This window comes from Mustela lutreola, chromosome 2 (genome assembly GCF_030435805.1).
Source record: "Mustela lutreola isolate mMusLut2 chromosome 2, mMusLut2.pri, whole genome shotgun sequence".
Lineage (NCBI taxonomy): Eukaryota > Metazoa > Chordata > Mammalia > Carnivora > Mustelidae > Mustela > Mustela lutreola.
The window spans coordinates 51,329,007-51,355,193 of record NC_081291.1 but is presented as its reverse complement, the minus strand read 5'-3'; the positions used below and the strand labels follow the sequence as shown (position 1 = coordinate 51,355,193).

Genomic DNA, 26,187 nt, shown 5'->3' with positions numbered 1-26,187 from the left:
AATGACCAATTTGTTTGCTGTAGAGTTGTCATTTTTTTATTTGTCCCTTTTTGTTTGTTTTATTTCTTAAATTCCATATATGACTGAAATCATATGGTATTTGTCTTCATCTGACTTTTTCACTTATTATACCCTCTAGATCCATTCATTTTGTTGCAAGTGGTATGATTTCATTTTTTAAATAGCTGAATAATACTCTGGTGTGTGTGTGTGTGTGTGTGTGTGCATGTGTGTGTTGAGTGTGTGTGTGTGTATTATATCTTCTTTATCCACTCATCCATCAGTGGACACTTGGGCCATTGCCATAGTTTTGCTTGGAATAAGGAAGGTTTAAGAGTGCCTATGTGAAGAGGAAAAATCCTGTTCCTTTACGGAGAGCTGTTTTTCTACCCAGAATGGACTCATCACCTGCAAGGGGCAAGTAGACAGCTCTCCAACCCACTTTCTCATGACCTCTACCTGCCCAGTCTGGTCCAGGACAGAAGCAGCTGCCTAGGGAAGCCATCCAGCTCCTGGCTAAGACTGCCCACTCTGCCTTTCCCAACATTTATGTCCAGAGAGCCAGAGAAAAGTGCTTAATGCCGACTGTGCAGAGAGTTCTGGGTGCTACAGGCCCAGTGATGAATAGGGCAGATCAGGTCCCTGACTTTATAGAACTTACTTTCCAGTGGTGGACACCAAATACCAGCAAGTCAACAAAGAGGTAAAAAATATAATTTCAGGTGATGAAAAATGCTTATAAAGAAAAATAGAACAACCAAGAAATTCCTCAGCAGGTGAATGGATAAGTAAACCATGGTACATCCAGACAACGGAATGTTAGTGCTACAAAGAAATGAGCTAGCAATGCTAGCCCCTGAGAAGACGTGGAGGAACCTTAAATGCATATTACTGAGTGGAAGAAGCCAATCTGAAAAGGCCACTTTATGATTCCAACCACGATGATATTCTGGAAAAGACAAAACTGTGGAGACAGGAAAAAGATCAGTGGTTGCCAGGGGTTAGGTGGCAGGGAGGGATGGAGAGATGGAGCACAGAGCATGTATGTAGGGCAGGAAACTACCCTGTTTGAGATTATAATGATGGATAAGTATATTATACATTTGCCAAAACCCACAGAATATAAAACACCACGAGTGATCTTTAATGTAAACTATAGACTCTGGGTGACTATGATGTGTCACTGTAGGTTTATCAGTTGTAACACATGTACCCTCTGGTGGGGGATATTGATAACAGGGGAGGCTATGCATGTGTGGGGATGGGGGGTGGGTAGATGGGAAACCTCTGTATCTTGCTCTCACATTGGCTGCGAACCTAAAACTGTTCTAAAAATTTAGTCTTTAAAAAAGTAAATTAAAATAGGAATAATCACTAAAAATTGAACAAGACTAAATAAATGAAAAAAAAAAAAAAAAAAGAGCAGGGCGAGGTAACGCAGGGGAGGGGCGCTGTGGTTGCTGAAGACTCGCTTCCAGACAAGAGGCCACTCTGACCACATGACCTTGGGCAAGGACCTGAAGGATGTGAAGAAGCAGGCCACACAGGGACTTGGAAGGATGGTTTGCCACGCAGAGGGAATGAGTCTGAAGGCCTGGAGGCATAAGTGAACTTGGCCTCTTAAGGGAAGGGCAGAGGAGGCTGGGCAACGTGGAACCTCAAGGAAGAAGGTTCGAGAGAGGGATGACAGCCAGGTCGGTGCCTCAGCTCTCACCTCTACTCTCTTCTTCTTCCAGAGGCAGGCGAAGTATTCCGAGAACAAGCTGAAATGCACAAAGGCCCGGAATGACTACTTGCTGAATCTGGCAGCCACCAATGCAGCCATTAGCAAATACTACATCCACGATGTCTCCGACCTAATCGACGTGAGCACCTGGGGAGTCTGGGATGAAACAGGGCCCCACACCTGGGCTGGCCCTTGTCTGAAGCTGAAGTGCCTGTCCCTTGAGCCCTGAGGGCGGGCCAGGGTAATGGGCCTTTGGTGCCTGGGAGATGAGTGTCGCCTCATGGATTCTACACTTGTGGGTGGGAGTGGGCCTCTGGCAGCCCCTGCGTGGTTGGGTCAGGCAGACATGTTTTCCACCTGTACTTTCCAAGTACCCTCCTCTGCACTAGGCCCTTTGCTAGGTTTGGGGATACAGGGGTGATCATACACAGTTCATGCCCTGGATGGTTTCCCAGGGTGATATAGATGTTTATATGTTTAGGGGATATTATTATGGGAGAAATCAGGCAGGTTTAGTAAAAGAAGAATGGAACACTGACTTCCCTGAGTAGCAGCTGTATAGCTTACGCTGGCGGGGGGGGGGGGCTGGGCTTGGAGAAATGAGTGACATCATCATGGAGAGCTTCCATATCATCTGTGTTGGGGTAGGGACTCCTTCTTGTGGCCTGCCCATCCCATGTGGACAGGGATCTGGCCCGCAGATGCTCAGGAAATGTTCCAGACTGGTAGATGGATCCTTTGCCTCGGCTCTGCCATGTCCTGTCAGGGAGTCAGAAGGCCACTGATTTTCCGTGACTGCAGAAGGGACACATTGCCCCATCCCCAAGAGAGGTTGCTGTCAGCCCTGTCCGTGCCTTCCCATGCCTGAGGCCAGACCCTTCCTCTTTCTCACAACTTTTCACTCTTTCCAGTCCTCTCCTTTTTCAGTTACCACATTTTTCTTGAGCACCTACTACTAGCCCTAGGTCTTGAGCCACTGCAATGGACAAGAACCTGTGGGTTTGCTCTCATGGAGCTCCTCATGCCTAACCCTGACACATTTATAGGCAACTGCAAAGCCAAGTGGCAGATGTCCCAGTGAGGGAGGTGGAGGGAGACGTGGACCCCCAGAGGAGGGACACCTGACAAACTCTGAGTGGGGAGAACATCAGGGAAGACTTCCTGGAGGGAGTGACCTCTAAATGAAACCCTATCCCAGGCAGAGGGAATACATGTGTGAAGGCCTAGAGAAAAGAAAGAATATGATAAATTTGGGGGAGCTAATAGAAGTTCTGCTCTTGCCCAAATCACAACCCCCAGCTCTCTCTGAAGGCTTTGGGGTGATTTGTGCAGTAGTGATTTGTGCAGTAGGAGTGCACAGGGACCTCCAGGAGGAAAGATTTGGCTATGGAATGGGAGGTCATCTTAAGTCACTATGATGGGAAAGGGAATGCTGGTGGCCCCCACCTCTGTGTGACAGCCCTTACCTGCACTCCTCTGCTGTGTGCCTCTCTCCAAGTGCTGTGATCTGGGCTTTCATGCCAGCCTGGCCCGTACCTTCCGGACCTACCTCTCAGCCGAGTACAACCTGGAGACCTCTCGCCACGAGGGGTTGGATGTCATCGAGAATGCGGTGGACAACCTGGATTCCCGAAGTGACAAGCACACCGTCATGGACATGTGCAATCAGGTCTTCTGTCCTCCACTCAAGTTTGAGTTCCAGCCTCACATGGGGGATGAGGTAGGTTTCTCGCAGGAGCCCATGCTGGAGGCTGCTTCTGCCTCTTCTTCTACGTGCTCCCAGAACATTGGTGGGAGGGGAACGCCAGCCCCCCTTCACACGCAGGACATTTCTCTCAGAGGCCTGAGGTCAAGTTCTTGGTCCAGGGGCTGCCCAGCTGAGGCGTTTACCACAAATATCCTAACTTTGCTGGCTGAAGTATCTCGCCTGCAGCATTGCAGGACCTTCACTCTCCCCTCAGACCCTTCCCAGTTACATGTGGACCCCAAGGGAGTTCTGCATCACCACACGGGCATCTCCCCGTCTTCCCTCCGGTGACCTCGGATCACAGGAGGCTGAGCCTCATCTTAGTCACTCTGGCCACCAGGCTTGCCAGGGCGCTGCTTGTCCTCCAGTCCGGCAGGCAGGCCACCCATTGCGCTCCCTTCCGTGCTTGTGCTGCTCTGTCCTTGCCGGGTTCTGGAATAGATAAATAAGTGCCCGGGAAAGGTACCTGTTACTGGCCACAGAGCAGAGCAGCACGCTGTTTCCTCCAATTGTACAAAGTCCCTTATGCAAAAAGCTCCTTGAACTGTTCCTTTTCATCCCTCCCCACTTTCTTCATTTGCAAAAGAGAGGCCTTCTGTGGGGTCTCCCCACAGCCTCTGGCGCATCCCTCAGCCTTTGTGTCCAGCTCTTTGACTCATCGCCTGGACCTGAACATTTTGGCCTCAGTGTTAAATTTAGTGGTAAATAACTAGTTAGTGGTAAATGACTAGTCAGTCACCGAGCCCTACTCTCCCTTATGCTCTCACCTGAGTCACACCAGGTGGCCCAGCCCACAGGGTAGTAGAGCCCTGAGTGGAGTGGGTGTGGGGACAACAGTATTCCCTTCCACCATCCCCTCCCACGCCCCCGGAGAGTGCTCCTGCCTCACCGAAGCTGGGCGAGAGGAGCAGCTCCACTGATTGTTTCCAGTCATGCTGCTTCTCACTGGTGTCTGTCAGGGCATGGCTTTCTTACCACAAATTCCTGCCTTGAAAGGAACTAGTCTCCCTTAATGAGATTACATGAAAGCTCTTAATAAACCCTCAAGGGCTGCGCACATCTAGAAGACCATGACCGAGAGGCCACAGCTTGCAATGCCAAAGGGTGGCCTTCGGAGGAGGAAGAGCCCCAGTTCCCATCTGGTGTTGCCAGGGGCGGGCTCTGCACTTCACATCTCCCAGCCTGTCTCCTCAGCCTTTGGTAGGGACGTCAGGGTGGCCCAGGCCGTGGCTCCACACAGGTGATCAGAGCCCCGGGTGACCGCAGGCGGTGGCTGTCCTTTCGCAGGTGTGCCAGGTCAGCGCTCAGCAGCCTGTCCAGACGGAATTGCTCATGCGGTACCACCAGCTGCAGTCCAGACTGGCCACTCTCAAGATAGAGAATGAGGAGGTGAGTGGGCCCCTCCACATGCAAGGGATTTCCTGACCAAGGCCCAGCGTGTGCTGGAACTCTGGCCATGGAATGCACAAGAAAAGAGGGTTCATCTGTAAGATGGATTATTTATTACATGACAGAGCGGGGGTTGCCTGGGTGGCTCAGTGGGTTAAGTATTTGATTCTTGATTACAGCTCAGATTGTGATCTCATGGATTATGAAATGGAGCCCCACATCGGGCTCCATGCTGGGTATGGACCTTGCTTAAGATTCTCTCCCCTCTCTCCCTCAGCTCCTCCCCCACTGTCATTCTATCTGCTGCTCTTTCTAAAGTAAATAAATTGTAAAAAAAAAAAAAAAAAAAAAAAAAAGATGAATTATTATATGACCATTATAGCTGGGCATACCAAGAATCTTTAACGGCATGGGGGGATGCCCACCAGATGATAAAGAAAAACAGGAAGTAGAACTCTGTGTTCAGTATTATCCTAAGGATGGTAAACTAGTGTAGGCACCCATATGTCTGTTTATTCACAAGAAAAAAGTCCGGAAGATACTTTGAAATGTTTATTGTGGTTATATCTGGGTAGAAGAATTATAGGTGATTTCTGTTTTCTTTGTATGCTTTTCTCTGGTATCTGCATTGAGTTTGTGTTATATTTATCATCAAAGATAGCTACAGGTATTCTAAATAACCCAGTGAAATAAGCCAGGGCACACTAAATGTGTCATGGACCCTGAGCCCCAAGGAACTTCTGTCTAACCGTGGCCAGCCTGCCTCCCATAGAGCTGGTGACACTGGATCACCACCAGGAGCATACAAATGGAAATACCAGCTGTGGTGGTCCTATTTCGATGTGGACTGAAGAGGCCAGATGGGCAACATCCTATTCCAGCCTGGATGCCTCTATGTGGGGAAGATGTCAACCAGCTAGAAACCCCTTGGAGAAAGGACACCAGGATGCGGGGAATGTCACCTAAAACCTTGGGCAGGTTTATCACTGAGGAGAGCAGTCACAGCTGGTGATGGGCAGTCATGGTCCCTGTCTTCACATCTCAAGGGGGCTGTCTTGGACAGAAAGGGCTGGTTTGCTCAGTGTCTCCACAAAGGACAGAGCTAGGACAGACATGAGACAGATTGTCACTCAGGATGGCAACAAATCAAAGCTGCCCCTGGGGGGAGGTTATACAGAAACGAATTATATATTTATGTTGAGGAGAGAAAAGAGATGAAGAAAGTGTTTTCTTTCTTTCTTTGTGTTCTACATCCTCCCCTGAAGCATTTTCAGTTGTTTACATGGAACAATGCATACATAGCATTGTTGATGGGGTTTCAGTAGAAAATCAGGGCCCCAGAGAGAATGAAGCAAATGTTCCTAGGTATGAGCCATTTATAGCTATGGAAATGCTTAATTTTGTACCTGAACTTCTATTGACTATCTTAGAAAGAACTGATCCACTCATTTATATATTCAACAAGTATTCATTTAGACGAGTGAATATTTATTCAATATTTACTCAAGTATTTATTAAGCACATACTATGCTCTAACCACTGTGCTCAATGCAGAGTAAAGTGAGTGAAACAGGACACCATAGTACCTCCTTTCATGGGGATTATATTCAAGATAGATAGATAAACATGAAAGCAAATCGACAAATGAATGAGTATGCAAACTATCAAACAGTGATGTGCACTAAATCAGGAATAGTAACCAGGGGGTTCTGATGTCACCAGAAGGTGACATTTAGTTGAGATCTGTGTGACAAGAAAGACTTCGGGTGACAACAATTTAACAACGAATATAGATGCAGTTTCCCCTGTGACTGTTTTCAGAGTGACCCTCCATCAAAGTATAGGACACAAGTCAGTGAAGGGGTGTTTCGAGGTCAGGGCTCCTGTGCTCTGCTCCTATAGCCTTCCATGGGTCCCACTTGGCTCCAGGAGAGAAGTTGGAGTCCTGCAGGACTGGCTCAGCATGTGTCTTCCTTGAGTTCTCTTTTCTCAGTCAACCTTTTGGTAAGTCAGGGGTGGATAGCCAGAGAGTCTGTCCACTGAGGATGGCCCTCACCCTATCTGGACTTTGTCCCCTCTTCTCTCTGGATGAGCACTGAGAGTATTTCTAATGTTATCCCTCTTCAAGACCTGCTTCCCATAGGAGATAGTTTGGGGCCATATAATCAGGAAAAGAGAAACATACTTAGAAACCCAGGTTCCTTGTTCGTCACAATATCTTCCAAGGTTCTCCTCAGCAGAAGCAATCAACAAAATGACTTCAGATCGGGCAATGTGGGTCATCACCACCTCACTTTCCACCTCAGTATAATAGGAATGATCATCTTTGTCCTATAGGCTTTACATGATCATCTTTGTCCTATAGGCTTTACATGGAAGAAATAAAGTGTGGAAAGGACTTTGAGGTGTCAAAGGTGTTCCGAGGTAGAAGGGTTTTTTGACGTGCTGTGTTTCTCCAGGTTAGGAAAACCCTGGACGCCACCATGCAGACCTTACAGGACATGCTAACCGTGGAGGACTTTGATGTCTCTGACGCCTTCCAGCATAGTCGATCTACAGAGTCTGTGAAGTCAGCTGCCTCCGAGACCTACATGAGCAAGATCAACATCGCCAAAAGGAGAGCCAACCAGCAGGAAACAGAAATGTTTTATTTTACAGTAAGTGGCGGCTTGGACCCAGAGCCCACTGTCTGCTGACCTTTTTGGCAGTGACATTTGGGGAGCAGCCCAAGCTAGTGGGAGCCAGCAACACCATGTGAGTCAGGTAGAGCTAAGATTTTCCCAACATGCTTCCCAAATTAAGTTGCCTGGCTTGGCTTTTTAAAATATAAAAAAGTAAATTCCCAGTGGGGAGCATCAGCATTGATCTTGGATTAATGTATTTTGCAACTAACCTAGAAAAAAACCAGAGAGTTGTGTTCGGTAAGGTATGAGGGAAATGGCAGATGGAGCCTGGGGCAAGGCCCAGGTAACAACCCTAAGGTTTAGTGTATGGTTGTCATGTTAAGGTGTCTTAAATTTGGGTGTGGCCCTTGGAAACCATGCCCTGGGGGATCTGTGCTGGTGAGTTGTAGGCACTTTGTGTAAAATCCCAGATCACTTACATGCCATTCGGTTGGAACAAGGAAGAACAAGAATAAGGGGCATTGGGGCTTTAGTTCAACATGTGTTTAGTGATCATAGAATTTGGGGATTGTAAGGGACCTGAAATGTTCTGTCTGATGCTTGATCTCATTCGATCATACCCCTTCCCAGAAGTCATCCCATCTCTGCTTGAATAGCCCCTAGATGAAAAGTTCCCTTCTTCCCCAAATAGCCCTTTTGTTTTGGCCTATGGCTGGCTGTAGATAATATAATATCTTCCCTTATCTCTGTTATCTTCAAAAATCTGCTTCACTAGGATTTCTGGCCATTGATCTTGATCCTGTTCTCTGGGGCATCCTGGAGAGACTAATTCCATAAGACAGTTTCCAGCTTGCTTGTCGGGAGCTGGGTTTTCATGTCTCCAGGCTAACCATACCTGGTTTTGTCAATCTTGCCTCATTAGCTTTCATTTTGAGTGGCCTCAGTGCCCCGGACTGTTTCCTGAACACGTTCTTTTTGTCAATGCCTGTTCTAAAGTCAGCAGTGGTCTGACCAGCACAGAACAGAGTTAAACCTCCACCTCCTTCTTTTCCTATGGCCTCAGATCATCATTCTTTTTGTTTTGTTTTTATTTTTATTTTAAAAATTCTATTTCCAGTATAGTTAACATACAGCGTTGTATTAGTTTCAGGTGTGCAATATAGTGCTTCAACAATTCTGTACATTACGCAGAGCCTATCAGTTGAAGTGTGCTCTTCATCTCCTTTATCTGTTTCACCTGTCCCTCCTGCCACCTCCCCTCTAGTGACCATCTCTTTGTTCTCTGTAGTTAAGGGTCTGCTTTTTTGCTTGTCTCTTTTTTTGCCCTTTATTGATTTGTTTTGTTTCTTAAATTCTACATATGAGTACAGTCGTGGCATTTGTCTTTCTCTGGCTGATGATTTATTTTACTTAACCATTATGCTCTTTCAAGCCGGCCATGTTATTGCAAATGGCAAGATTTTGTTCTTTTTTTATGGCTGAGTAATATTCTGTTGCACACATATGCATGTGTGTGTACATATATACATACACATGTATATGTGTGCATGTGTGTGTGTGTGTGTATACCATATCTACTTTATCCATTCATCATCAGTGGACACTTGGGCTGCTTCCATAATTTGGCTATTGTAAATAATGCTGCGATAAACGTAGGAGCGCATATCTCTTTTCAAATTAGTGTTTTTGTATTTTTTGTGTAATACTCAGTAGCGGAACTACTGGGTCACATGGTTGTTCTAGTTTTAATTTTTTGAGGAACCTCCACAAAATTCCACAATAGCTGCACCAGTTTGCATTCCCACCATCAGTGCACGAGAGTTTTGTTTCACATCCTTGCCAACACTGTTTCTTTTGTTTTTTATTTTAGCCATTTTGACAGGTGTGAGATGATACCTCATTGTAGTTTTGATTTGCAATTCCCTTTAGATGAGTAATATTGAGCATCTTTTCATGTGTCTGTCGGCCATCTGGATGCCTTCTTTGGAGAAATGTCTGCTCACGTCTTCTGTTCATTTTTTAATTGGACTATTTGTTGACGTTGAGTTGTAGCTCTTTATATATTTTGGATACTGACCTTTTATCAGATATGTCATTTGCAAATACTCTCTCCCATTCACTACGTTGCTTTTACTTTTGGTTAATTGTTTCCTTTGCTGTGCAGAAGCTTTTCATTTTGATGTAATCCCAATAGTTTATTGTTGCTTTTGTTTTCCTTGTCTTAGGAGACACACGAAGAAAAATGTTACTATAGCTGATGTTAGAGATATTACTGCCTGTGCTCTCTTCTAGGATTTATATAGTTTCAAGTCTTACATTTAGGTCCTTAATCCATTTTGAGTTTATTTTTGTATGTGGTGTGAGAAAGTGATCCACTTTCATTCTTTTGCATGTGGCTGTCCAGTTTTCCCAGCACCATTTTGTTGAAGAGACTGTCTTTTTCGCACTGCATTTTGTCTCCTTTATTGTAGATTAATTGACCATATATTGTGGGTTTATTTCTGGAATCTCTATTCTGTTCCATTCCTCTATATGTCTGTTTTGGTACCAGTACAATACAGTTTTGATTACTATGTCTTTGTGGTATATCTTGAAATCTGGGGTTATGATATCTTCAGTTTTGTTCTTCTTTTTCAAGATTACTTTGGCAAATTATTTGGTGCCTTTCCTGGTTCCAAACAAATCTTAAGATTATTTGTTTTAGTCATGTGAAAAATATTGTTGGTACTTTGTTAAATCTGTGGGTTGCTTTGAATAGTGTGGACATTTTAACAATATTAATTCTTCCAATCTATGAGCATAGAATATCTTTCCCTTTGTTTGTATTGTCTTCAGTTCTTTCATCAGTGTTTTATAGTTTTCAGAGCATAGGTCTTTCACTTCCTTGGTTAAATTTATTCCTAAGTATTTTGTTTTTGGTGCAATTGTAAATGGGACTGTGTTCTTAATTTTTTTTTCTGCTACTTCATTATTAGTGTATAGCAATGCAACAGATTTCTGTATATTGATTTTTGTATCCTGTGACCTAACTGATTGCATTTATCAGTTCTAGTAGTTTTCTGGTGGAGGCTTTAGGGTTTTCTAAATACAATATTATGTCATCTATAGATAGTGAAAGTTTTATTTCTTCCTTACCAGTTGGATGCCTTTTCTTTCTTTTTGTTGTCTAATTGCTGAGGCTAGGACTTCCAGTACTGTATTGAATGAAAGTGTTGAGAGTGGACATCCTGATCTTATTCCTAAACTTATGGGAAAAGCTGTTTTTACTGTTGAGTATAATATTAACTATGGGTTTTTCATATATGGCCTTCAGTATGTTGAGGTATATTCCCTTTAAACCTGCTTTGATGTGGGTTTTGATCATGATTGGATATTATACTTTTGTCAATTGCTTTTTCTGCATCTATGTTTTTATCCTTTCTCCTGTTGATGTGATGTATCATGTTGATTGATTTGTGACTATTGAACCACCCTTGCAGCTTAGAAATAAATCCTACTTGATTGTGGTGATTTTTTTTTTCAATGAATGTTTGGATTTCACATCTCTGTTCATCATTGATATTGGCTTGTAGTTCTCCTTTTTGTAGTGTCTTTATCTGAATTTGGTATCAGGGTAATCGTGGCCTCATAGAATGAATCTTAAACCTTTCCTTCCTCTTCTATTTTTTGGGATAGTTTTAGAAGAATAAGTATTAACTCTTCTTTAAATATTTAGTAGTATTCACCTGTAAAGCCATCTGCTCCTGGACTTCTGTTAGTTGGGAGTTTTTTTGATTGATTCAATTTCATTGCTAGTGATCAGTCTATTCAAATTTTCTCTTTCTGATTCAGTTTTGGGAGGTTGTACACTTCTAGGAATTTACCCATTTCATCTAGCTTGTTCAGTTTGTTGGCACGTAATTTTTCATAATATTCTCTTATAAGTAAGATTATATATGTTATATATATGATTTTTAAATACATATAAATGTATTTTAAAAATATATTCTTTAAAGTTAAATATCAGCTAAACCTTTATTCCCTACATATCGCCAATAAACCAGGCTACCTTCCTCCTAAAGGTGTTGTCTTGGGTAGGTCTTCTGTTTGTTACCAATTAGATACCCTCTTGATGGATTTAGTTGATGGCTCCAGTCTATCAAGATCTTGTTCCAGTTCAACATATGTGCTGTGTCGTAAGAACTTATGTTGTCTGCAGAGTGCGTAAGTGTGGCTTTTGCACCCTAAAGTTTGTCAAATAAAAAAAACTAGTAGGGGGGGTACCTGGGTGACTCAGTGGGTTAAAGCCTCTGCCTTCGCTCTGGTCATGATTCCAGGGTCCTGGGATCGACCCCCATATCGGGCTCTCTGCTCAGCAGGGAGCCTGCTTCCTCCTCTCTCTCTGCCTACCTCTCTGCCTACTTGTGATCTCTGTCTATCAAATAAATAAATAAAATATTAAAAAAAAAACAACAACTAGTAGGTATGCTGGGGCCAATGCTAAAGATGGAGTTATTTAAAACATGCCACGGCTGGGGCACCTGGGTGGCTCAGTGGGTTAAGCCTCTGCCTTAGGCTCGGGTCATGATCTCAGGGTCCTGGGATCGAACCCCACATCGGGCTTTCTGTTTAGCGGCGAGCCTGCTTCTCTCTCTCTCTCTCTCTCTCTGCCTCTCTGCCTACTTGTGATCTTTGTCAAGTAAATAAATAAAATCTTAAAAACAAAAACAAAACAAAACAAAATCAGCCACGACTGATGCTAATCCGCTAATCAGCACTTTTAGATGTGGTCATTTAACTAGTCACAAATGCACCCAGTTCTGACACCCAGTTCCATCTTGTGCTAGGCCTCGTCGAATCCCTTACTGAAAACATGGATAGTATTTCCTCAAGCTTCACTCCTTGACTTTGTTGTTTTTGAGAAGAAAAATGAAGCTGGTCTTCGTGAGTCAGCCCAGGCTGGTTTCTGGGCTTCAGCACGTCCCCTGAGGACCTACTGTGTGTACAAAGAGAATTTTATGGGTTACAAAGATTAAATAAGGGGCGTGTATGAATATTGATTCCCTTTGGCAGCAGAAACAAAGAATCTGGGTAGCAGAAGCAGAGAAGGGGGTCTGACCTGCTTGAAGTTAAAAGAATTCACCAATGTTTATAATTAAGGGTCATGGATGTTCTATTTTAATTTTAATATTTAATCTATCAACCGGTTGGCAAGTACACTTCACGACTTGATGTTGTGACATTATTTTAGGCATTTTTGAGGACCTAATATTCCTTTTAATGCAAACATCAGTTCAATTTGATGGCATTCTTTCAATCATGGATCACATATGAAGCCCAGATGAAACTTGGAAAAAGCTGGCAGAATTCACAGGCTCCAGAACCCTGGGGTATAATTTCCACTAACCAGTGAATAACCCACCAAGGTATGAATTATGTGTTTGGGATTACAGCTTCAACTACCAGGGGCAGAAGGGCATGATGGAGAAAACTTCTGCTCAGAACTCAGCTCTGCTTCTTATGGTGAATTGTTAAACATTGGATAAGAGCAGAGGGTGTCAGTCCTGGAAGCATCCAGAGAGCCTGGGGTACGCAAAGGTACAAGCCTGAAAACTGCTGAGTGCTCAAGGGGGAGTGGTTTTTAATAACCGGAAGACGAGGTCCTACGAACCAAGAAGGACTCTGGCTGAGGAGAGAGGATGCCACCATCTCCTGCCAGCCTCACTGTTCCAGATACCTACTAAGTTGGGGCCAGGGTGGGGTGACCCCAGTCTTATCTGAGCACATGTCAGCCCCCACATCTTGGGTTTTTACCCTATACCTGTCTTCAGGGAGATGATGCAGATCTTGCAGGTGCTCCTTTATCTGTTAGGATGTCCCAAACTGCTGTGGTTCACTTGTTTGCTCCTCTACACCCCCTTTGTGAGCATCCTGGCTGGGGCAATAAAGTGGATTTCTTTGTGAGAAACTAGCTGGAAGCTCTGGGGCAATCATGCCATCCTGTGCCTTCATTTTCAGGCATTTGCAATTGCCGTTCCATCCGCTGAGAACTCTGCATCCCCCATGTGCACATGTGTACCCACACGGCCCCTTCCTCACCTCCTTCGGTCCTGGGTTCATAGGGCAGCTTTGCCATGAGGTCTGCCCTAATTCCTAGTCCCCCATTCCTGCCTTTTTCTTATCCACGGCATTCACCAGTAGCAGGCCAATTGTGTATCTCACTTTCTTTATTAGCTTATTGCCTCTCTACCCTCCCTTCTATGTCACCCCCCACGAAGTTTCTCAGCACTGGCTCTATGCGAGGCGCAGTGGTAGGCACTTGGGAGCCAAAAACCAACTGGGTGTGGACCCCACTGACAACACCTCATAGTCTGGCAAAGACATGCCCCAGCAGAGGGGGCTCCGGGCCTGGGTTTGCGTGATACAGGATGGGCCAATGAACGCCGGTACTTGTGTAGAGGGAGGGATGGCTGAGGCCCAGCTGCATTAGGGTGCAGGCGAATGTGTTTCTGTTCTGTGGCTCTTGTCCCTCTGTTCTGCTCTGAAGTGTGTTGTGCTTGACAAGGCCCCTGAATGAGAGGCCTGGGGGTCCCAGGGACCCTGGGCAGATCAGTTCCCTATGTCAGCCTCCCCTGTCTCCTCTTTAAAAAGAAGAAAATTTTGTCTCCTAATGCAGTCCAGGTTATTTTAACAGGAATGTCTTTAGGGGACTGCTGAGCCCCTCCTCCTTCGGAGTGGGGCCGGATGAGAGAAAGGCTCATTAGGAGGCTCCTCTGTGACAGATCTGATGAAGCGCTCTCCCCTCAGCTGCCTGCCCCCAGACACGGTTCCCATTTTTATTGCTCGTGGCCCAGAAGCACAGTGGAGCCTGAAGACTAAAGAAGCCGTCTGCTAGGGACCCCCCACTGTCCTCACCTGACAAAAGCTCCTTTCACTGCTCACACTGCCCCTGAGCTTTCTTTGTGTTCCCCATACTGGTCTAAAATGCGTAGGCTGGACAGCCATGCTCTGCAGAGCTGGCATCTGACGGAGAAGAGCAGAGGAACAGGTCAGAGGCTCCTCTTTTCCCCATGCTGGCGTCCTAGAGGGTGACCTCATCTCCTTTCGACCTCCCCGGCTCAGAGGTTGGTTGAGGGGTGGATACCATGTGACTTGGCCCTGCAGTCTGTAATGGCCACATGCCTTGTGTCTTACAGAAATTTAAAGAATATGTGAACGGCAGTAACCTCATCACTAAGCTACAGGCCAAGCATGACTTACTCAAGCAGACCCTGGGTGAAGGTGAGTTGGTTGGGTGGTGGAGGCCTGTGAGGAGGGGTGCCTGTGTTGTTGTGGCTCCTTGAGCTGTTGCAGCTTGAGACCTGGGGCACTTGGTAGAGTGAGGCCTCGTAGCAGAGCCAGCAAGCAGACTGGGGCAGGCTAGTACAGATGTCAAAAGGGGTCTAGTCTGGCTGCAGAGAACATGGGACCACCAGAAGTAGTAGTTTAAGTTCCGGGGAAAGGTCCGAGGCAAAGTGATGAAAGGGGTCCCCAGTAGGAAGGGAGTGGGAATCCAGGAGCACAGAGGTCTGCATTGATGCTTATTAGCAGATGCTGTTTTCCAGGGATACTAGTGGAGTGTCTGGCCAGGAGGCTAGGTCTAAAAAAGAAGAATCCATATATGGAAGGCAATGTTTGGTCCTTGAGGGATGTGGAGAGTAGGTTTAAGACTACCCAAAGGCTTTCAGTGCCAGTTGGAGTAAAATCCCAGTGATCTCATGGTACGTGAGGCCTCACATCATTTGACCTCTGCCTGTTGCCCTGAGCTCACTTATTGTTCTCTACTCCCTTACATGCTCCAACCCCACTAAGCTCCTTTCTGCCCTTCAAAACTCATCAAGCTTATTCTCCCTCAGGGCCTTTGCATCTGCTGTTCTCTCTACCTGGAATGCCCTTACCCCAGATCTCAGTATGACTGGTTCTTTATCCTGCAGATGTCACTTCCTTACTGAGACTCTCTTTGACCCAACCTCAAGAAAGCACCACCTCTGTCCCAGCACACTCCGTTTGCTTTTCTTCATCTTACTCATCACCATCCTATTTGTTATTTATTCATTTGCTCATTATCTTTGGTCACACCTCCACCACAACAGTATCGTATCTTCAATCAGAGTAGGGACTTCCTTGTTTATTTTGTCCTCCCCTTTGTTTCTAGTGCCAAGAATAGTACCTGGCTCACAGTAGACACTCAGTTAATAGTCACTAAATGAATGTTGAATCGAAAGGTCGTGAGGACATGAACTAGGCCCCAAGGTCAGAGATGGTTTGCAGCAAATCCTGGAAGCCCTGGAAACTGGTGTGAGACTAAGCTCTGAGAAGGAGGCACTGATCTGGGGTTTCTGGAGTTGCTAGGTGCTGCTTGGAGCCCCGCATCCAGATCTATTCTTGTATTCTTTTGGCAAGGACAATTGGCTGAATGATATACTCTGCCTAAAGAAAAAAAAAGCTTGGGATTCAGGAAATAGGAGACCAACATGAGAGAGATGATGGGAACTTCCAAGGTGATGATGCCAGTAGGTCCCAAGATGACAGCTTAAAGCAGGCATAGAGGTCATCAAAGTTTTTCAGGGAAGGAGGAGTGTGGCAGATGAGAATCAGAATGGGGCATGGGGCTAACATTCACTGGGCACTAGGGGATTGCCACCCACAATGTGTCCTTGCCTCCCACAGGATCACTCTCATCTCCATAGGGGTGCACAGTCTGGTGGCTGTAACCTAGCCACTAAGTCTTCCCTGATGCTGTCCAATTGGTACCAGTCAGGTGGATAGCTGGAATCTGCAGATGCTTGGCATTTGTGAGCCCCATGCTTTCGAAGAAACAGTGAGAAATTAAATCATTTCCCAGCCCCAAGGCTCTTTTAATTTAGTGAGGAGACAATTCACAAATTTATAAAAAAATCAAAAGCGGTAATATTAAGTCATACAGAAACACTGGTTGAATTGCCATGTGAACAGTGCAGACTCTAAGGGTCTGAGCCAGGAGAGGAAAGGATCACCATGAGCCCAGAAGAGCCAGAAAGGCTTCAAGAAAGATGAACAACTACAGTTTGGGGGAATAACCAGGATTTTGAAACAAGTATCAATAGAATTTTTTCAGTCAATTTTATTGACATGTAAATTACATATAATAAAATCTACTCATTTTGCATAGAAGTCAGTTTTGACAAATATATACACCCAGATCAGGATATAGAACATTTCCGTCACCCCAAAAGCTCCTCTGTATCCCTCTGCAGTTAATTTTCCCTCCTCTACCCCAAGCAACCACTCATCTGACTTTTATCAGCAAAGATGAGTTTTGTGACTTCTAGCTTCTGGGGAACTTCGGGGAGTGATGGAAGTCTGTATCCTGATTTGGGTGCTGGTTGGACATGGGTATATATGTTTGTCAAAACTCATGGACTGGGGGGAAGAGTGGGGAGGAGTGCGTTGCAATGAGCTTTTTCTCCATTTCCCTGACATCCCTCTCCATTTTGCCCATTTTGACACTTAGACATTTCCACATTGGGCCAGGTGAGTGGGGCTGCAGAGGAGTAGGGCAGTGAAGAGTGCACTAAAGTAACAAGAATGGAAGGAAAGGGAAGAGCCAGAAAGTCCTAGAGAGGAGCTCAGATGGGTTCGGGGCAGCTCCCACAACTAGCATTGAAGAGGAGGATTGCTTTTATGGCCCCCGGAGCCTGTTTCTCAGAGCCACGCACCAAAAGGCAGGTCCGTATGAGCTACTTGTACTTTGAAAATCAAGTCCCCTGGATTTAGAAAACCAGATGTTCTTTTTTTAAAAAATAAGATCCCAGGATGCCTGGGGTGGCTTAGTTGGTTAAGTGTCAGCCTTAGACTCAGGTCACGATCCCAGGGTCTTGGGATGGAGCCCCATGTTGGGCTCCCTGCTCAGTGGGGAGCCTGCTTTTCCCTCTACCTCTCCATCCTGCGTGTGCTATCCCCCCTTGGATAAAGAAATAAAATCTTAAAAAAAAAAAAAAGATAAGATCCCAGATGAGAAAGTGCTCCTCTCCAGCTTACTCTTGTGTGCTCTCTGATAAAACCTTTTCTTCCTGCCCTTGCCTGAATGGCTTGAATGAAATAATAATAAAAATTAGCTCAGGTTGGCATGACTCCTAACCAACTTGGTCTTCCAAGTTTCTTTAGTCTTCACCTACACCTTGTTCTGAGATGTGATTTACCAGTCCTCCATCTGAGTTTTAGACTGAATAGCTATGAAAAACTGCAGGAAAATACAGCTTCTGAATATAAGGGCTGCTAAGAAAGAGCCATCAAGAACAATCTCCAGAGTCCTGTTCTCTAGTAACCCAGCTGTGGAAAAGCCCATTGTGCTTCTTTTGAAAACTGGCATGGACCTTGTTAGACTGGTCAGTTCCGGAGAGGTTTTGTTTTTTTTTTTAAAAATAGACTTTATTTTAGGGGTGCTTACATGGCTCATTTGGTTGAGCATCTGACTCTTGGTTTCAGTTTAGGACATGATCTCGGCGTCATGAGATCAAGCCCCACATCAGGATCCCACTTGGTGTGGAGTCTGCTTGGGATTCTGTCTCTCCCTGGCCCTCTGCTCCTCCCCCCACACACTCTTTCTATCTCTCATTCTTCTGTAAATAAATAAATAAAACAAATAAATAAAATCTTTAAAAATAAATAAATGAAATAATATAGATTTTGTTTCAGAATAGTGTTAGATTTACGGAAAGGTTGCAAGATGGTACCATTAGTTCCCATAGACTCCACATCCAGTATTTCCTGTTACTGACATCAGTGAATATGGTGTATTTGTCACAAGTAATGAACACTGATATATTGTTTTTTCTGAAGTTAATAAATCACCAAATTACTGAAAAGAACTGCAGCTGAAACCAAATCTCGAGTCACATTTGTATCCCCACTGCCTGATACAGGTAGATGTGGATTCTTAGGGCACTGGGTGAAAGGGGAAAATGCACACTGACTTAGATGGGTCAAGTCCTTGCCCACTGGACAACAAGCATGGAAAAATTGCGCAGGCCAAAGCGACCTCAGAATCTCAGCTCCTTCATTCTTCTGAGGGTCAGTGGATGATTCACCACGACCTGGATATACGGACTCTTCCATCCAGTAGAAAACTCATCCAAGAGTAGGTTGGGGTGGGGTTATACCAGCATCAGTGGCCTTTTTACGTCCTCAGAGGGCTATTTTGTATTGGGAGGGACACTGAAAATTTTGGAAACAGGTGAGAAATATGGGGCAAGCAGAATATTTTGATTGAAAAGATGCAAGTTGGTTTTTTTTTTTTTTTTTGGTGTTTTTTTGTTTGTTTGTTTTTTTAATGAAGTGTCTGGTGTAATCCATTCCTTTCAAGCACTCTTTTGACAGGATAGCTCAAAGAAGCCACAAGTTAGAGGAAACACAAGCACTCACTTGGAAGCAAATTTTGTTAACATGATCGATCCCAGACACACAAGTCAAAGGCTTCTACGTGTCTTGCAAATGGGCATTCCTTGTTGTAAATGTCACTGGCACATCTTGGGAACAAGAACACACCCCTATATGCCCTTGGCTGTGACTGTGCTATTTTATTGGCCAGAGGATTCTTAGTTTATCATCATGTCTGAGTCTTAGCTCTCTGACCTTTTTACTGCTCCAGGTAGTCTGTAAGCTCTAGGGTTTATACCCTAGATACCGGTGGCTTTTCAGTTCACTGTAGTGCCTCAAGAAGAAATAGTGTGTTATCCATAAAAGGGATGGGACATAACTGTTTCGGGCCAAGATTTAGTAGCACATTATGGAACCAGTGTCTGCCAGGTCCAGACAGTCTGACCTTCTGTAAATGACTGAGCCACTAACTATAAAATATACTTTTAAAGTTCCCAACAGGTCTCAGAAGTAAAAGGTAAAAAATTTTTGATTTCTGAGTTAACACACACACACAAAATATATATATATATATACACACACTATTTTACGAATTTTTATGTTGCTAGATATCGAATGATATTTTTCATGTATTAAGTTAAACACAATATGTTATTAAAATTAATCTCAGCTATTTCTCTTCACTTTTTATAACATGGCTGCTAGAAATTGTGGCTTCCATTACATTTCTATTGGGCAGCCCTGGCCTAGATGTTCTCTGCTGCATCATAACTGGAATGAAGTACTGAGTCGTGCTGTGTGGGTGAACCTCAAAAGCATACGCTAAATGAAATAAGCCAAATGCAAAAGACTGTGCATTACATGATTCCATTTTTATAAAGTGTCTAGAATAAGCAAATCCATAGACACAGAGAATAGATGAACAGTTGCCCTAGGCTGGAGATGGGAAGGGGGAGTCACTGTGAGTTGGCACAAGGGCTCTTTTTCGTGTGAAGGAAATATTCTAAAATTGAATGGTTGTGACGGTTTACTAAATAATTGAATCATACATTTCAAGTGGGTGAATTTTATGCTTTGTAAATTATGCTTTAACAAAGCTGTTAAAAATAGAAAAGAAAGGGGCTCCTGGGTGGCTCAGTGGGTTAAGCCTCTGCCTTTGGCTCAGGTCATGATCTCAGGGTCCTGGGATCAAGCCCCGCATTGGGCTTTCTGCTCGGTGGGGAGCCTGCTTCCCCCTCTCTCTCTGCTTGCCTCTGATCTCTGTCTGTCAAATAAATAAATAAAATCTTAAAAAAAAAATAGAAAAGAAAGGCAGTGGCAAGGAGTCTGGAATTCCAAGGAAATGGAAGATCTGGAGATAAGTTTAGGGAGTCTTTGGTAAGCACTTCTGTCATGGTTAGGCAGATCTCAGAAAGAGATCTGGGTACATCTTCTGGGAGCATCCCATCATTTGGAGGTCAGAGGCTGGGCAGATGAGGTGACAGCAAGAGAAACTGAGAAACAGCCTGTATGGCCGGAGGGACCCTTGGGAAGTGTGGAGTCATGAAAATCAAGGAGAAAGCGTTGTAAGAAGAAGGGAGTGATTCACTGAGTTGTTGATGCTGAGAAGTCAGATAAAAGCAGCGAAGACGGTGGATTCGTCCACACAGAGCTGGCAGTCCCTATGGATGGTGAGGTCAGAAGCCAACCTCTGTGGGATTGAGCGTGGGAAGCAAGAGTCCTTCCTAGACAGGTCCTTCTGCAAGCTTTGCTGTAAAGGAAAGAAATGGGAATGGAGTTAGAGGCAGAAAGGGGGCCCAGGGGAGGTTTCAAAGCTAGATTATACATATCCAGAACATGTTTATATGTAAATGGAAATGATCCAGAAGAAAGAACATTGGTCATGTTTGGGGTGGTGGGGGGCACTTGCAGGAAAAGCATCTGAGATGGGCAGAGGGGGCTGGGACCCTGAATATGAGGTCTGGGCTTGACAAAATCAGGATGCTTCTCTAGGATACTGGAGAGGAGAGGAGGTAGAGAGTGAATGGGCAGGCACAGGTGGGTGGGTGAGTCTTACGGAAGCATATCAAGACCTGTCTTACTGATTTTCTTCTCTAGTGAAGGAAGCAAGAAGGTCTTCAGTTGAGAGTGAAGACAGGAGGGGACAGGGTAAGGGTGTGGCTGGGTTAAGGAACAACAAGAGGTATCTTGTATCTGTTGCTCTTTAGGGCCAAATATATGACAGGTGCTCAACCAACATTTTTTTTTTTTAAGATTTTATTTATTCATGTGAGAGAGAGAACAAGCAGAGGGGTAGCAGAAAAGGGAGAAGCAGACTTCCTGCTGAGCAGGGAGCCTGCTGAGAGACTCATTCCCAGGACCCTGGGGTCATGACCTGAGCCAAAGGTAGATGCTTAACCAGCTGAGCCATCCAGCCACCTCATCAACCAACCTTTGTTGATAAAAAGTGCCTGAGTTCTTACGTTTTAGCATGCACAGAAGGGATCACCTGGGGTGCTTGTTAAAATGCAGATTCCTGTCTGAGCCCAGAGATTCTGATCCAGAAGGCCCATGGGAAAGTCCCCAAATCTGCAGTTTTAATAAGGCCCTCCAGAAGATTCTGATGCAAGTGGTCAGCAGGCTGCAGTATGAAAATCACTGAAAAAAAAAAACAAAACAAAAAACAAAAACCACGTGAGCAATACACAATGAAATTTATGTGAACATAACCTTACAGCTAGGAGGCCCTGGGGATTTAATAAGACTCAGTTCTTTCCAGCAGACCATTACTTAGGCAAAATTTTGTTTCCCATTTCCCAAATAATTAAGTTCTTTTTAGAAAGAGATGAATGTTTGTGCGTTAAAAAAAACAAAAACAATTAAACATCAGTGTATACTTTTCTTTCCAGGAGAGAGAGCAGAATGTGGCACAACCAGGTAAGACTGGGGGATCTTGTTTTTTGGCACCTGCTGCCTGAAATGGGGATCGGGAGGGGCTGGGAAGTGCAGGAGCCGTGGGAAGGCGGGAAGGTGGGAAAGCAGATACTGCTGAGAGCTTGGAGAAGCTGGGCTGTTTTTAGAGCAGGATAGCTCTTCACCAGTGTCTTGAAGGGATGGTGTGGCTGTGCTGAGAGAGGCTGGCTGTTCTGCTTGTCCTAGCATCATGCTGGTGAAGCCATGCCCCCTTCAGGCCTGTAATGGGGAAGGTGCCTTCCCCAAGCTGCTGTGGAAAAGTGGGGTGTGTTCTGTTGGCGCTCTCCATCTGGTGGGACAGTAATATATATTGCATAGTGGCTGAGGACAACCAGTAGAGGCCAGAAGCTGTGGGATAACTGTTGACCTGTCTCCCCATCTGTTCTTTGGCTGCTGAGCAAACTGCCTTCCCCAGGCAGAAGGCCCAGCCTGGGGTCCACATTTGCCAGGTCTTTGGGTTTGGCTCGTATGGCACACGTCTGGGCGTATGCATGCGCATAGCCACGCAAGCGCGTACAGATGCCCCTACCGCCCACACTCTGGCTTCACACCTCCTGGGCACTTGGATGGACTGATGGGGGAGTCCCTTGTTGAGACAGTAACAAATGGGCAACTTCTGCTTTCTCTCCAGCTTGCTCAACATTACCTTTTGCGCTTTTCCCTGAGCAGACCAGAGCCAGTGAACACTTTCCACTCATCAGGTGGTAGCTGAAGGGTTGACCTTCAGCGAGTGGACCTTTCATCTACTTTCAGAGTGTTGCGATCTCTAAGCAACACTTTTGCTGACCAGGTTGTTCCTTAGAACCCATCTCTTTCCTTTCAAATTCCCAGCAAATAGTTACCCCACTGCCCAACACTAATCGAGCCAGTGGCCCAAAATCCTGGAAAGCTGTTCTACTTGGCAAAAGGGAAGATAAACCCTCAACTCCCTCCTGTCCATCTGGAAGAGAGTTGGCTGGGAAGAGGCTTGGAAAGCTCTGAGGTTTTCACTTTGCTGGGATCAGGATGAGGAGAGAGAGGGCTTCCCAGAAGTTTAGCTGTGCAGCTGTTCCTCTGGGCCCCAGAAGTCTGGGAATATCAGAGTGATTCATAATGCCAGGCGAGGACCTTCCAGCAAAGGGTCAGCAGATGTGTAGGGTCCCTTTCTAAATACTTTCCAGGAACAAACTCATTTATTTATTTATATTCTCTGGCAAGAAGATGTTGTCATAGTCCCCAAACAACAGAAGCCACATTTTACACCAAAGTCTGCAAATAGGAAAACAGATGGGGGACAAATTGAGCCATCCCTCACTTCTTCCTAATTCCTAGAACTCATGCAGAGGAAGATGGTTCCAGCAGATTGCAGGAGAGATCTGTAATCAAACCCTTGGCCAGGTCCCAGGGTCTAACTCAGAGAAAAGTTGAGGGGTTTTTTTGTTTTGTTTTTTTCACTTTTAAATAAAGCCATCTGAGATGTAGTCTTCCACACCCTCTTTGACCTAGGGCCTGGGAAATGCAAGCTGTGACTGCAGACCTCTCACTTAGACATACTGCACTAAACTGCAAACCCAGCCATCTGTACTCTGGCCTTTGGCCAAGGTCAGAGGCAACTTTGTTAGCAAACTAAAAGCTTCCCCTTTCTTCCAAAACTCATTTAAAATTTGTGTGTAATGCGCTGCCAACTTGAAGTGGCTTTTAATTTAATCCTAAAGGCCCTGGGTGAGATGTTTCTATGCTATGGCTCTCCGTATCTTCCATGGTTTCCTGCCCAAGGTTAGTGTCATTTTGGATGATCCTTTGAGCAGGTCTCCTCAGCCAAGTTGCTGCTGGCCTTGCGTAGATCAATTTTTGCACATGGGCTGCAACACGGTACATTTTTTTCTCACTTTTCAGAACCTGATCTTAGAATAATGCTAGTTTGTAACCCTGTAACATGGTGGTCTGGATGCAATAATGCACTTGAAAAGTGCATGATAGATGGGGCAGCAAATGCAAACATAAGGTTTGATTGTGATTTTTCTAGCTATAGACTGGCTTCCTTAACCTAGGTTGGCTCGTCCCTGTGGTTGGGATTAGCGATGAAAACACATGAGATTTCTTGTCTAAACAGATGGAACCTTATGCATACCCATGCACGGCTTCCAAGGGCCTGGCTGCCTCTGAACTATAATATCGCCACCATTTTGGATATCGACACCCACATCTATGGGGTTATCTAGGGAACATTTTAGTCACCATTCTTTTGGTCACAGTGTAATTTTGAGGCCAATTCTTATGTGGCCAATGTATGTAAATTTTCATCTTGGTTGAAAGGCAGAAAGGGGACATTGGTCTCTGGTTTCTCTCTCTTCCTCTCCGTGGCTTTCTCTATTCCTGTTTTCCCTGCCTTTCTCTTTCTTTCCTTTTGCTCTGCAACTGAGCAGCAGAAGAGATGGAAGGCTTAGGCTGCCCCACTTTCCTTGGCTGAGCTGCCCCCCTGCTCCCCACTTTGTGCCCCACCCAGCACTTCAGTAAGTCAAAATCAATTGGATGTCATGCGAAGTTGGGATAGCTACGTTTCCTTGTCAGAGATTTCTGGTCAGTACCCAGAACATCACACAAAGAAAGAAATCCCAGTGTGATGTGAGCAGTTCTTTGCTTTCTGGATTGGGTGGGAGAAATGGGAAAAGTATCCTTTCCCCCCCTTCATTCCATTTTATAAACAGATGGAACCTGTTGGAGAAAGTCTTATGGAGAAAGTCTTAAAGTCTTATGGAGGAAAAAAACTCCATAAGACTTACTTTAAGAAAACCCTCCGGCTGGGTGTCCAGCCCCTGCGTTAAGAATCTCTACTTTTGCTGGCCATGGGAGTTTAATAGATAATTTAAAGCAACTGCTAGATAAAAATGAACTTCCCAATTTCACACTCACACCAGAATCTTGAAGAGGAAGAGCTGAATTCAATTCTTAGCTTCAATCACATTTTATTTGTGAGACGCTTGGAAAGTTTCTTCATCTCTCACGGGCTAATTTTCTTTAAGTTTCAAGTGGATTTAATCAGTCTTGCCTACCTCACAGGGTTGTTGTGAGGGTGTCCTACAGTGTGAGATGAGGAAACCATCTGAGAATGTTCACAAATAGAAACCCCGAACACTAGGGAAACAAGGTGGCGCAGTTGCTATCCTCGAGTTATTCCTAATCCCAAGATTGAAGCCTGTGGCCTCGAGTCACAGTTTTTTAACTCTCTCTTTCGGCATTTGGAAACTCAAAAGCAGATCCACTGTAAGAAGTACCACCCCACGTACCCACATCCTCAAAAAATTGGTAACTGATGAAAAAGAAATGACATGGACTTAGCTAACCAAATTGACATAGATCCAAAATGGGCTCAAAATAGTCTTGCCTGTTGTTTCTTTTTAAAATTTTGGTCTGTGCTGTTATTTTGGTTCCAATGTTTGGGTGGCATGATACTTGGATTCAGCTGTGTCTTTGCCCATGCATGTCCTGGAGCTAGCAGCATTTGCTCAGTACTCAAACATGTAGGAGAAGCTCAGGAGGTTTCCCTAGATGGCTGGGCCGCTGAAGAGGACAGGCACGATAAGGCCACTGAGCAGAGGGGCAGCATGAATCTCTTTTACCTCGATTGGCTCCACAATCCATAAGATTTCTTGCCCATTCACAGAAATCAACCAAGACTTGGGGGACCAGGTCTTTGCTTGTCATGTGTGGACATTACCTGTGCCAAGCTAGGTCCCAATTGTTGCTCCCCAAATTGTGAACCAAGGCATTTGAAAATGAACTGCCTCTCTCAGTTAGGGGCCCTCCTCCTAACCTCAGAAAGCCCTTTGCCCTGGAAGGCTGGTGGCATTGAGTCAGGCCAACTTGGGTGGCGAAAGATGAGCAAATAAGCCAACACAGGTATATGCATGGTGAGCAACTCTGGAAACTGGTCTGGTGTTTGTGGCTGTTTCACTGTTTCTGGTGAACTGTGGTATGGTTTCCCCTCCCTGGAGCCAAGAGTGGAGCACAGGGAATGGAGATCCAAAAGTAAAGCAAGACACTTTCAACCTGACCCAACAGGTCCTCTGCTGGCAAGGGTTAATGGGATGGAATGAGTCCTTGGCTGGAAATGAACAAGTGCCCTAAGGCTCTGTGACTGGCCTTAGTTTGGGTCTGGCTCTGCCAGTTTCCCTCTTGAGGTCTCGGTTTCTGCCTCTGTAAAATGGAGCTTTCTGAACAGGGTGGAGCTAACGTTAAGTGTGATAATGGATTTGAAAGTGCTTTAATCAAAAGTGTACTTGACTAAAGCACAGGATATAATCATTACCCTGGGTTACCCTGGGACCCCCAAAAAAGCTGTAGCCTCCCTCCAGGCATCAGTTTCTCCATCTCTAAAATGAGAGTAATAATTG

At 45.0% G+C, this 26,187-nt stretch overlaps 1 protein-coding gene across 5 annotated transcripts in view; it reads left to right on the top strand.

Moving 5' to 3' along the window:
* Positions 1-26,187, top strand: part of SRGAP3 (SLIT-ROBO Rho GTPase activating protein 3) — a 251,006-nt gene that overhangs the window by 181,443 nt on the left and 43,376 nt on the right. For 3 of the 5 annotated variants that reach the window (XR_009350776.1, XM_059161599.1, XM_059161598.1), the window contains exons 6-11: positions 1,737-1,865; positions 3,225-3,446; positions 4,761-4,862; positions 7,322-7,519; positions 14,662-14,746; positions 21,751-21,778. Coding sequence is in view for 4 of the 5 variants with exons in the window: in XM_059161599.1 (XP_059017582.1) it covers positions 1,737-1,865; positions 3,225-3,446; positions 4,761-4,862; positions 7,322-7,519; positions 14,662-14,746; positions 21,751-21,778 (764 nt within the window). In the remaining variant the exon portion in view is untranslated. Of the gene's footprint in view, positions 1-1,736; positions 1,866-3,224; positions 3,447-4,760; positions 4,863-7,321; positions 7,520-14,661; positions 14,747-21,750; positions 21,779-24,219; positions 24,307-26,187 lie in introns of all 5 variants that reach the window. The other 2 variants (XM_059161597.1, XM_059161600.1) reach the window with 1 other exon arrangement.